A 13,833-nucleotide genomic window follows, 5' to 3' on the forward strand; every position below is an offset into this window, starting at 1 on the left:
AATACCTACCCTCGGGGCTCCTCCAGAAACAACGAAAAGCCACTATGGGTGGCCACGTGGAATGTTCGAACGCTCACTGCGGAGGAGAGGCTGCCACTCCTCTGTCCGGAGCTGGACCGGTACCGCCTGGATCTATGTGGCATTCAGGAGATCCGGTGATCCGGCTCTGGCTCCTGCCACCATGAGGGGTGGACAGTCCTCTACTCGGGGCAGGAGACTGCCAAACAACAGGATGTGGCTCTTCTTTTAAACAAAAGAATGAAGGAGGCGTGGGAGCGTGGCGGTGAGGTGTGGGAAGCTGTAAGCCCCAGGCTACTTTGGGCTCGCCTTCCCATCAACCGGAGGCGAGGAATGGTGGTCGTGGTTACTTATGCCCCCACCGAAGATGAACATCCGTGGAGGGATGCAGGCAAAGCCGATGAGTCAGATGCCTTCTATGACTTCCTTTCACAGGTGCTGGCTAATGTGGCCCCTCGGGATAGAGTCATCATGTTGGGTGACTTCAATGCCCGAGTTGGTCATGATACTGGCACCTGGTCTGGAGTGATTGGAGGGCATGGGCCAGATCAGCTCAATAACAACGGTAGGAGGCTGCTAGATTTTTGTGCAGCCCATGGGCGTGTAATTACCAACACGCTGTTCCGGCATCGGCGCATCCACACAACATCATGGATGCATGCCGGGTCCAAGCAAGAACATCTGCTGGACTACATAGTGACGGACCAGCGGATGCGAGCCCATGCCCTTGACACCAGGACCTACCGTGGAGCTGATCTGCCCTCTGACCATCGACTAGTCATCTGTTGTAAGATGCGCCTGCCATTCTTCCACTCCGGTGGTGGGTGTACACCCAGGAACCCATTCCAACCTAAAGTGGCCTGGTCTCAGTTATCTGATGAAAGTTGCAAGCGAGAATTTCATCATCGCTTGCGGCTGGGATTGGCATCGTCCCCGACTCCTCCTGATGTCGAGGGTAAATGGGCAAGGTTTAGGACTGTGACTCATGCAGCTGCAATGGCTGCTTTGGGTACGCGGTCCAGACCTCCCCAGAGACCCTGGCTGACAGAGGAGGTGTTCAGGATGGTTGAGAAAAAGCGACAGGTCCACTGTCATCGGCTACAGAATCCCACGTCAGAGAATGAGGAGGCTTACCGCAGCCTTCGCTCAGAGGTTCGGAGAGCCGTGAGGCGCTGCAAGGATGGGTGGTGGTCGCGGGTTGCTGAGGAGATGGAGTCTGCCTCAGTGGCCCGTGATCACAAATCTCTATTTAACTCCATCAAAAAAGTAACCTGCAGCACCACACCTATTACCATCATTAGAGGAAAAAACGGTGATCCAATCTCCGACCCCCAGGAACAGGTTTGCAGATTTGCTGAGCATTTCTGTGAGGTCCTGGGGGAGGGAAAATCCCTCAGCCAGGAAAACATCGTGGCACAAAGTGGGGATGACCCTGCTGAGGCTGCGGTGCCTCACAAATTGGAAGAAGTCACCCCCTGTGAGTGGCTGGCTGAGGTGCCATCTGTTGAGGAAGTACTGAAGGCAATCCTGAGTCTGAGACCAGGAAAGGCAGCGGGCAGAAATGATCTCCCAAGCAAAATGCTGGGAGACTGCCCTATATGACATCATAACAACGGTCTGGACCACTGGACGGGTTCCGCAGGATTGGAAGGATGCCCTGGTGGTCCCCCTTTTTAAGAAGGGGGACCGCACAGACTGTAACAACTACAGGGGCATCTCACTCCTCAGTGTACCGGGAAAGGTCCTGGCAAGGATTATTCAGCATCGCCTTGCCAGGCACGCTGAGGAGAGGCTTGCGGAGCCCCAATGCGGTTTCAGGAAAGGGTGGTCCTGCACAGATGCCATATTTTCAGTCCATCTGCTACAGCAGAGGTGTAGCGAATTCCAACAAGACCTACATCTCTGCTTTATTGACCTGGTCAAGGCCTATGATATTATCAGTAGGCCTGGGCTCTGGGTTGTTCTTCGTGCTTTTGGAGTACCTGACCCTCTGCTCACGATCATTAAGGACCTTCATGATGGTGAGCGGGCCCGGGTAAAACTACGTGGCCAGGAGTCAGAGCCATTCCCTGTACACCTTGGGGTGCGACAGGGATGTCCTCTGGCTCCCACATTATTTAACATCTATTTTGACCACGTAGTTCGTGAAGCCTTCAATAGCTGTACCGGGGGAATCTCCCTATGGTACAGATATAATGGGAGGCTGATCGATGCCCAGGTGCGGTCAAGGGATGGCTCCCTATTGCTCAACCACGTTATGTATGTTGATGATTTGGTAATAGCTGCTCATTCAGAGGAGGAGTTGGAGACGCTGCTGCTGAGACTGGAGCGTGCCACTAAGAGGTGGGGCCTTACCATCAGCCCCACCAAAACTAAGCACCTGCCTGGGTATTTTGTACCATCGGACACTCCACCCCCACAACTCCCAATCGGTGATGGGGCAGTTGTGGAGAGAGTGGAGAGTTTCCCATACCTGGGCAGTGTGCTTATGACTGGCTCCAGTTTAACAGCAGAGGTCTCACTCCGAATCAGTCGAGCGGCAATATCTTTTCATCGGTTGCGTAATGCTGTGTGGAAGCTACCTGGTCTGTCGCTCCGCACTAAGCTTCAGGTCTTCTCGGCCACGGTCATTCCCTCCCTTCTCTACGCTTGCGAAACGTGGACCCCCCTAATGGAACATCTTTGCCGGTTAGAAACATTTAGGCTGGCCTGCCTACGATCCATCCTGGGTTTAACCAGACTGGATTGTGTGAGGAGCTCACAAATCCTTGAAAGATCTGGGCAAGGTCCCATCGGTGAGGTCCTCCGGCGGGGAAGGCTACGATGGCTGGGTCATGTAGCCCGCATGCCCAGCCACCGCGTGCCGAAACAGCTTTTGTTCGGCTGGATTGAGGGGGCTAAGCGGGCGCGGCACGGGCTAGAGAAGAGATGGAGTGATGTGGTACAGGAGGACGTGGAGCTGAGTGGACTTGCCGATGACCGGTACCAGCGGTGTCAAGATCGGCCTCTGTGGAGGAGGCTCGTGAAGGACGCTACTGGGCAGTTGGAGGCAGTCGCCCTCCAACAACAACGGAGGGCGGAGGAGCGACGCTCAGAACAACGAGCGGAGCGCCGGGTGGCTAAAGCACAGCAGGTTGGCACAGTAGGGGGCACAGGTGGTGCATCAGCCAGTCATCTCAGTCAGTCGACCCGTGGCACCTGGGTCTGCCCCGTGACCTCCTGCCAGCGGGCGTTCGACACTTCACGTGGCCTCAGGGTGCACATAGCCTGGCACAAGCGTCGTGGTGACGTCACCGCTACTTAGTGGCGAATGGCGGTTGTTGTTGTATAGATGGTGTTGGTGATGAGTGTATGGCAGAGTGTACCACTCACCTACGGTGACTACCGCTACCCCGTGTGTGTGTGTGTACACGTGTGTGTGTGTACACGTGTGTGTGTACACGTGTGTGTGTGTACACGTGTGTGTATGTATGTGTGTACACGTGTGTGTGTGTACACGTGTGTGTGTACACGTGTGTGTGTACACGTGTGTGTGCGTGTACACGTGTCGATGGTGTTGGTGATGAGTGTGTGGCAGAGTGAACCACTCACCTACGGCGACTACCGCTACCCCGTGTGTGTGTGTACATGTGTGTGTATGTGTGTGTATGTGTGTGTACACGTATGTGTGTGTATGTGTGTGTTTGTACACGTGTATGTGTGTGTGTGTAGATGGTGTTGGTGATGAGTGTGTGGCAGAGTGTACCACTCACCTACGGTGACTACCGCTACATTGTGTGTGTACATGTGTGTGTGTGTGTACACGTGTGTGTGTATGTGTGTGTGTGTATGTGTGTGTACACGTGTGTGTGTGTGTAGATGGTGTTGGTGATGAGTGTGTGGCAGAGTGTACCACTCACCTACGGTGACTACCGCTACCCCGTGTGTATGTGTGTGTACACGTGTGTGTGTGTAGATGGTGTTGGTGATGAGTGTGTGGCAGAGTGTACCACTCACCTACGGTGACTACCGCTACCCCGTGTGTGTGTGTACACGTGTGTGTATGTTTGTGTATGTGTGTGTACACGTGTGTGTGTGTGTGTAGATGGTGTTGGTGATGAGTGTGTGGCAGAGTGTACCACTCACCTACGGTGACTACCGCTACCCCGTGTGTGTGTGTATGTGTGTGTATGTGTGTGTGTGTAGATGGTGTTGGTGATGAGTGTGTGGCAGAGTGTACCACTCACCTACGGTGACTACCGCTACCCCGTGTGTGTGTGTACACGTGTGTGTATGTTTGTGTATGTGTGTGTACACGTGTGTGTGTGTGTGTGTAGATGGTGTTGGTGATGAGTGTGTGGCAGAGTGTACCACTCACCTACGGTGACTACCGCTACCCCGTGTGTGTGTGTATGTGTGTGTGTGTGTACACGTGTGTGTGTGTAGATGGTGTTGGTGATGAGTGTGTGGCAGAGTGTACCACTCACCTACGGTGACTACCGCTACCCCGTGTGTGTGTGTATGTGTGTGTGTGTGTACACGTGTGTGTGTGTAGATGGTGTTGGTGATGAGTGTGTGGCAGAGTGTACCACTCACCTACGGTGACTACCGCTACCCCGGCTGGGCCACTGCTCTAGGCTGGGCCATCGCCGCCTCGTCCATGGCGCTGTGCCCGGGCTACGCAGCCTACAAGTTGGGTACCGTGCAGGGGAGAGGCCTCAAGGAGGTGAGTGGGTGGGTGGGTGAGTGAGTGGGTGGGTGAGTGGGTGGGTGAGTGGGTGAGTGGGTGGGTGAGTGAGTGGGTGGGTGGGTGAGTGGGTGAGTGAGTGGGTGAGTGGGTGGGTGAGTGAGTGGGTGAGTGAGTGAGTGGGTGAGTGGGTGGGTGGGTGAGTGAGTGGGTGGGTGGGTGAGTGGGTGGGTGGGTGAGTGGGTGAGTGAGTGGGTGAGTGGGTGGGTGGGTGAGTGAGTGGGTGAGTGAGTGAGTGGGTGAGTGGGTGAGTGGGTGGGTGGGTGAGTGAGTGAGTGGGTGGGTGAGTGGGTGGGTGAGTGGGTGGGTGAGTGGGTGAGTGAGTGGGTGAGTGGGTGGGTGAGTGGGTGAGTGAGTGGGTGGGTGAGTGGGTGAGTGAGTGGGTGGGTGGGTGGGTGAGTGGGTGGGTGGATGAGTGGGTGGGTGGATGGGTGAGTGGGTGGGTGAGTGGGTGGGTGAGTGGGTGGGTGGGTGGGTGAGTGGGCGGGTGAGTGGGTGAGTGGGTGAGTGGGTGAGTGAGTGGGTGAGTGGGTGGGTGAGTGAGTGGGTGAGTGAGTGAGTGGGTGAGTGGGTGGGTGGGTGAGTGAGTGGGTGGGTGGGTGGGTGAGTGGGTGGGTGGGTGAGTGGGTGGGTGAGTAGGTGAGTGAGTGGGTGAGTGGGTGGGTGAGTGGGTGAGTGAGTGGGTGGGTGAGTGGGTGGGTGGGTGGGTGAGTGGGTGGGTGGGTGGGTGAGTGGGTGGGTGAGTGGGTGGGTGAGTGGGTGAGTGGGTGGGTGGGTGGGTGAGTGGGTGGGTGAGTGGGTGGGTGGGTGGGTGAGTGAATGAGTGGGTGAGTGAGTGAATGAGTGAATGAATGAGTGAGTGGGTGGGTGGGTGAGTGGGTGGATGGGTGGGTGAGGGGTGGGTGAGTGGGTGGTGAGTGAGTGAGGTGGTGAGTGGTGGGTGGGTGAGTGAGTAGTGAGTAGTGAGAAGGTGAGTGAGTAGGTGAGGTAGGTGAGGTGATGTTCATGTTGCAGAAGCTGGGATTCCGCCCTCATGCAGAAACCAGATGGTGCACAAGGGACACGTACGGCACTACACGGTGAGTGGTGGTGGTGGTGACGGTGGTGGTGGTGACGGTGGTGGTGACGGTGGTGGTGACGGTGATGGTGACAGTGGTGATGGTGGTGATGGTGGTGATGGTGACGGTGATGGTGATGTTGATGGTAATGATATTGGTAAGACTGTATGTCACACAGAGGCCCATAGACTCACCACAGAGAGACCCATAGACTCATCACACAGAGACCCATAGACTGCTCACACAGAGACCCATAGACTCACCACACAGAGACCCATAGACTACTCACACAGAGACCCATAGACTCACCACACAGAGACCCATAGACTCACCACACAGAGACCCATAGACTACTCACACAGAGACCCATAGACTCATCACACAGAGACCCATAGACCCATCACACAGAGACCCACAGACTCATGACACAGAGACCCACAGACTCATCACACAGAGACTCATAGACTCATCACACAGAGACCCACAGACTCAACACACAGCAGAGACCCACAGACTCATCACACAGAGACCCACAGACTCACCACACAGAGACCCATAGACTCACCACACAGAGACCCACAGACTCACTACACAGAGACCCACAGGCTCAGCACACAGAGACCCACAGACTCATCACACAGAGACCCACAGACTCACTACACAGAGACCCACAGATTCACACATAGAGACCCATAGACTCACCAGACAGAGACCCATAGACTCATCACACAGAGACCCATAGACTCACCACACAGAGACCCACAGACTCACCACACAGAGACACATAGACTCATCACACAGAGACCCATAGCCCCACCACACAGAGACCCATAGACTCATCACACAGAGACCCATAGACTCACCACACAGAGACCCATAGACGCACCACACAGAGACCCATAGACTCACCACACAGAGACCCATAGACTCACCACACAGAGACCCATAGACTCATCAGACAGAGACCCATAGACTACTCACACAGAGACCCACAGACTCACCACACAGAGACCCATAGACTCATCACACACAGAGACCCATAGACTCATCACACAGAGACCCATAGACTCACCACACAGAGACCCATAGACTACTCACACACAGAGACCCATGGACTCATCACACAGAGACCCATAGACTCATCACACACAGAGACACATAGAATCATCACACACAGAGACACATAGACTCACACAGAGACCCATAGACTCACCACACAGAGACCCATACACTCACCACACAGAGACCCACAGACTCACCACACAGAGACCCACAGACTCACCACACAGAGACCCACAGACTCACCACACAGAGACCCACAGACTCACCACACAGAGACCCACAGACTCACCACACAGAGACCCACAGACTCATCACACAGAGACTCATAGACTCATCACACAGAGACCCACAGACTCAACACACAGCAGAGACCCACAGACTCATCACACAGAGACCCACAGACTCACCACACAGAGACCCATAGACTCACCACACAGAGACCCACAGACTCACTACACAGAGACCCACAGGCTCAGCACACAGAGACCCACAGACTCATCACACAGAGACCCACAGACTCACTACACAGAGACCCACAGATTCACACATAGAGACCCATAGACTCACCAGACAGAGACCCATAGACTCATCACACAGAGACCCATAGACTCACCACACAGAGACCCACAGACTCACCACACAGAGACACATAGACTCATCACACAGAGACCCATAGCCCCACCACACAGAGACCCATAGACTCATCACACAGAGACCCATAGACTCACCACACAGAGACCCATAGACGCACCACACAGAGACCCATAGACTCACCACACAGAGACCCATAGACTCACCACACAGAGACCCATAGACTCATCAGACAGAGACCCATAGACTACTCACACACAGAGACCCATAGACTCATCACACAGAGACCCACAGACTCACTACACAGAGACCCACAGACTCACCACACAGAGACCCACAGACTCACCACACAGAGACCCACAGACTCATCACACAGAGACCCACAGACTCACCACACAGAGACCCATAGACTCATCACACAGATACCCACAGACTCACCACACAGAGACCCACAGACTCACCACACAGAGACCCACAGACTCACCACACAGAGACCCATAGACTCACCACACAGAGACCCACAGACTTACCACACAGAGACACATAGACTCATCACACAGAGACCCATAGCCCCACCACACAGAGACCCATAGACTCATCACACAGAGACCCATAGACTCATCACACAGAGACCCATAGACTCACCACACAGAGACCCACAGACTCATCACACAGAGACACATAGACTCACCACACAGAGACGCATAGACTCACCACACAGAGACCCATAGACTCACCACACAGAGACACATATACTCACCACACAGAGACCCATAGACTCATCACACACAAAGACACATATACTCATCACACAGAGACCCACAGACTCATCACACAGAGACCCACAGACTCACCACACAGAGACCCACAGACTCACCACACAGAGACCCATAGACTCATCACACACAGAGACCCATAGACTCATCACACAGAGACCCATAGACTCACCACGCAGAGACCCATAGACTACTCACACACAGAGACCCATGGACTCATCACACAGAGACCCATAGACTCATCACACACAGAGACACATAGAATCATCACACACAGAGACACATAGACTCACACAGAGACCCATAGACTCACCACACAGAGACCCATACACTCACCACACAGAGACCCACAGACTCACCACACAGAGACCCACAGACTCACCACACAGAGACCCACAGACTCACCACACAGAGACCCATAGACTCACCACACAGAGACCCATAGACTCACCACACAGAGACATACAGACTCACCACACAGAGACACAAACTCATCACACAGAGACACACAGACTACTCACACAGAGACCCATAGGCTCACCACACAGAGACCCATAGACTCACACACAGAGACCCACAGACTCACCACACAGAGACCCACAGACTCACCACACAGAGACCCATAGACTCACCACACAGAGACCCATAGACTCACACACAGACACCCACAGACTCACCACACAGAGACCCACAGACTCACCACACAGAGACCCATAGGCTCACCACACAGAGACCCATAGACTCACACACAGAGACCCATAGACTCACCACACAACATGCGTGTAACATGTTGGTGATGTATGTCGTGTTCTCTGTTTCAGCTTAAACATTGGCTATCGATATGAGCTGAGATCCCCAGATACATACCACCATCACCACTACCATCACCACCACCACCATGACGACTACCATCACCACCATCACCACAACCATCACCACAACCATCACCACTACCATCACCACCATCACCACTACCATCACCACCACCAACATCACGACTACCATCACCACCATCACCACAACCATCACCACAACCATCACCACTACCATCACCACCATCACCACAACCATCACCACCACCACCATCACGACTACCATCACCACCATCACCACAACCATAACCACAACCATCACCACTACCATCACCACCATAACCACAACCATCACCACAACCATCACCACAACCATCACCATCACCACCATCACCACTACCATCACCACAACCACCACCATCACCAAAACCATCACCCCATCACCACAACCATAACCACAGCCACCACCATCACCACTACCATCACCACCACCACCATCACGACTACCATCACCACCATCACCACAACCATCACCACAACCATCACCACTACCATCACCACCATCACCACAACCATCATCACCACCACCATCACGACTACCATCACCACCATCACCACAACCATAACCACAACCATCACCACTACCATCACCACCATAACCACAACCATCACCACAACCATCACCACAACCATAACCATCACCACCATCACCACTACCATCACCACAACCACCACCATCACCAAAACCATCACCCCATCACCACAACCATAACCACAGCCACCACCATCACCACTACCATCACCATCACCACCATCACCACTACGATCACCCCATCACCACAACCATCACCACAACCACCACCATCACCACTACCATCACCATCACCACATCACCACCATCACCACTACGATCACCCCCTCACCACAACCATCACCACAACCACCACCATCACCACAACCATCAACACTACCATCAACACTACCATCACCACTACCATCACCACTATCAACACAACCATCACCACAACCATCACCACAACCATCACCACAACCACCACCATCACCACCATCACCACCATCACCACAACCATCACCACAACCACCACCATCACCACCATCACCACAACCATCACCACAACCATCACCACAACCACCACAACCATCACCACCACCATCACCACTACCATCACCCCATCACCACAACCATCACCACAATCATAACCATCACCACCATCACCACCATCATCACCACCACCACCATCACCACCACCATCGCCATCATCACTACCATCACCACTATCACCACCACCACCATTATCACCATCACCACCATCACCACAACCACCACCACTATCACCAAAACCATCACCACAAACACCACTATCACCACCATCACCACCACCATCACCACCACCATCACCACCATCACCACCATCATCACCACCATCACCACCATCACTATCACCACTACCATCACCACCATCACCACCACCACCATCACCACCATCACCATCACTATCATCACCACCTTCACCACCATCACCACCATCATCACCATCACCACCATCACCACCATCATCTCCACCACCACCATCACCACCATCACCATCATCACTACCATCACCACTATCACCACCACCACCATCACCACCACCATCACCACCACCATCACCACCACCACCATCACTACCATCAACACTACCATCACCACCACCACCATCACCACTGCCATCACCGCATCACCACAACCAATACCAGCATCACCACCACCACCATCACCACCATCACCACCACCACCATCACCACCACCACCATCACCACCATCACCACCACCACCATCACCACCACCATCACCACCATCACCACCACCACCATCACCACCATCACCACCACCACCATCACCACCACCACCATCACCACCACCACCATCACCACCATCACCACCACCGCATTGCATGTGAGGAGTGGTGGGACAGCGGTCAGCGCTGCGCTGGGCACCTTGTGGCTGCCACGTGGGGATTGGTTCCCACTCTCGGCCAGCGACGCCTGCACCGGGCCTGGGCCTCCCCTAGATCGGCTCAGCCTCAAAAGACTGAACCACAACACCAGTTTGTTCATGTTCAACACTCAGCTGCTGTGTGGTGAGTCTATGGGTCTCTGTGTGGTGAGTCTATGGGTCTCTGTGTGGTGAGTCTATGGGTCTCTGTGTGGTGAGTGAGTCTATGGGTCTCTGTGTGATGAGTCTATGGATCTCTGTGTGGTGAGTCTATGGGTCTCTGTGTGGTGAGTCTATGGGTCTCTGTGTGGTGAGTAAGTATATGGGTCTCTGTGTGGTGAGTCTATGGGTCTCTGTGTGGTGAGTCTATGGGTCTCTGTGTGGTGAGTGAGTCTATGTGTCTCTGTGTAATGAGTCTATGGGTCTCTGTGTGGTGAGTCTGTGGGTCTCTGTGTGGTGAGTCTATGGGTCTCTGTGAGTGAGTCTATGGGTCTCTGTGTGATGAGTCTATGGATCTCTGTGTGGTGAGTCTGTATGTCTCTCTGTGGTGAGTCTATGTGTCTCCATGTGGTGAGTCTATGGGTCTCTGTGTGATGAGTTTGTGTCTCTGTGTGATGAGTCTATGTGTCTCTGTGTGATGAGTCTATGGGTCTCTGTGTAATGAGTCTGTGGGTCTCTGTGTGATGAGTCTATGGGTCTCTGTGCGATGAGTCTATGGGTCTCTGTGAGTGAGTCTATGGGTCTCTGTGTGTGAGTCTATGGGTCTCTGTGTGGTGAGTCTGTGGGTCTCTGTGTGGTGAGTCTATGGGTCTCTGTGTAATGAGTCTATGGGTCTCTGTGTGGTGAATCTATGGGTCTGTGTGTGATGAGTTTGTGTCTCTGCGTGATGAGTCTATGGGTCTCTGTGCGATGAGTCTATGTGTCTCTGTGTGATGAGTCTATGGGTCTCTGTGTGATGAGTCTATGTGTCTCTGTGTGGTGAGTCTATGGGTCTCTGTGTGGTGAGTTAGTCTATGGGTCTCTGTGTGGTGAGTCTGTGTGTCTCTGTGTGGTGAGTCTATGTGTCTCTGTGTGGTGAGTCTGTGGGTCTCTGTGTGGTGAGTCTGTGGTCTCTGTGTGGTGAGTCTATGGGTCTCTGTGTGATGAGTCAATGGGTCTCTGTGTGGTGAGTCTATGGGTCGCTGTGTGGTGAGTCTGTGTGTCTCTGTGTGGTGAGTCTGTGGGTCTCTGTGTGATGAGTCTATGGGTCGCTGTGTGGTAAGTCTGTGTGTCTCTGTGTGGTGAGTGAGTCTATGGGTCTCTGTGTGGTGAGTCTATGTGTCTCTGTGTGGTGAGTCTATGGGTCTCTGTGTGATGAGTCTATGGGTCTCTGTGTGGTGAGTCTATGGGTCGCTGTGTGCTGAGTCTGTGTGTCTCTGTGTGGTGAGTCTATGGGTCTCTGTGTGATGAGTCTATGGGTCTCTGTGTGGTGAGTCTGTGGGTCTCTTTGTGGTGAGTGAGTCTATGGGCCTCTGTGTGGTGAATCTATGGTTCTCTGTGTGGTGCGTCTATGGGTCTCTGTGTGATGAGTCTATGTGTCTCTGTGTGGTGAGTCTATGGGTCTCTGTGTGGTGAGTCTATGGGTCTCTGTGTGATGAGTCTATGGGTCTCTGTGTGGTGAGTCTATGGGTCTCTGTGTGGTGAGTCTGTGGGTCTCTGTGTGGTGAGTCTATGGGTCTCTGTGAGTGAGTCTATGGGTCTCTGTGTGATGAGTCTATGGATCTCTGTGTGGTGAGTCTGTATGTCTCTCTGTGGTGAGTCTATGTGTCTCCATGTGGTGAGTCTATGGGTCTCTGTGTGATGAGTTTGTGTCTCTGTGTGATGAGTCTATGTGTCTCTGTGTGATGAGTCTATGGGTCTCTGTGTAATGAGTCTGTGGGTCTCTGTGTGATGAGTCTATGGGTCTCTGTGCGATGAGTCTATGGGTCTCTGTGAGTGAGTCTATGGGTCTCTGTGTGTGAGTCTATGGGTCTCTGTGTGGTGAGTCTGTGGGTCTCTGTGTGGTGAGTCTATGGGTCTCTGTGTAATGAGTCTATGGGTCTCTGTGTGGTGAATCTATGGGTCTGTGTGTGATGAGTTTGTGTCTCTGCGTGATGAGTCTATGGGTCTCTGTGCGATGAGTCTATGTGTCTCTGTGTGATGAGTCTATGGGTCTCTGTGTGATGAGTCTATGTGTCTCTGTGTGGTGAGTCTATGGGTCTCTGTGTGGTGAGTTAGTCTATGGGTCTCTGTGTGGTGAGTCTGTGTGTCTCTGTGTGGTGAGTCTATGTGTCTCTGTGTGGTGAGTCTGTGGGTCTCTGTGTGGTGAGTCTGTGGTCTCTGTGTGGTGAGTCTATGGGTCTCTGTGTGATGAGTCAATGGGTCTCTGTGTGGTGAGTCTATGGGTCGCTGTGTGGTGAGTCTGTGTGTCTCTGTGTGGTGAGTCTGTGGGTCTCTGTGTGATGAGTCTATGGGTCGCTGTGTGGTAAGTCTGTGTGTCTCTGTGTGGTGAGTGAGTCTATGGGTCTCTGTGTGGTGAGTCTATGTGTCTCTGTGTGGTGAGTCTATGGGTCTCTGTGTGATGAGTCTATGGGTCTCTGTGTGGTGAGTCTATGGGTCGCTGTGTGCTGAGTCTGTGTGTCTCTGTGTGGTGAGTCTATGGGTCTCTGTGTGATGAGTCTATGGGTCTCTGTGTGGTGAGTCTGTGGGTCTCTTTGTGGTGAGTGAGTCTATGGGCCTCTGTGTGGTGAATCTATGGTTCTCTGTGTGGTGCGTC

General features: G+C 53.4%; 1 protein-coding gene across 1 annotated transcript in view; it reads left to right on the top strand.

Annotated features, from left to right (window-relative positions):
* Window positions 1-13,833, top strand: part of LOC116957015 (sodium-dependent noradrenaline transporter-like) — a 122,351-nt gene that overhangs the window by 48,817 nt on the left and 59,701 nt on the right. The window contains exon 12 of the mRNA XM_076055101.1: window positions 4,553-4,723. Coding sequence (XP_075911216.1) covers window positions 4,553-4,723 — 171 coding nt within the window. The remainder of the gene's footprint in view (window positions 1-4,552; window positions 4,724-13,833) is intronic.

Source organism: Petromyzon marinus, chromosome 69, assembly GCF_048934315.1.
Source record: "Petromyzon marinus isolate PM22_M1 ecotype Great Lakes invasive population chromosome 69, UKy_Petmar_22M1.pri1.0, whole genome shotgun sequence".
Classification (NCBI taxonomy): Eukaryota; Metazoa; Chordata; class Hyperoartia; order Petromyzontiformes; family Petromyzontidae; genus Petromyzon; species Petromyzon marinus.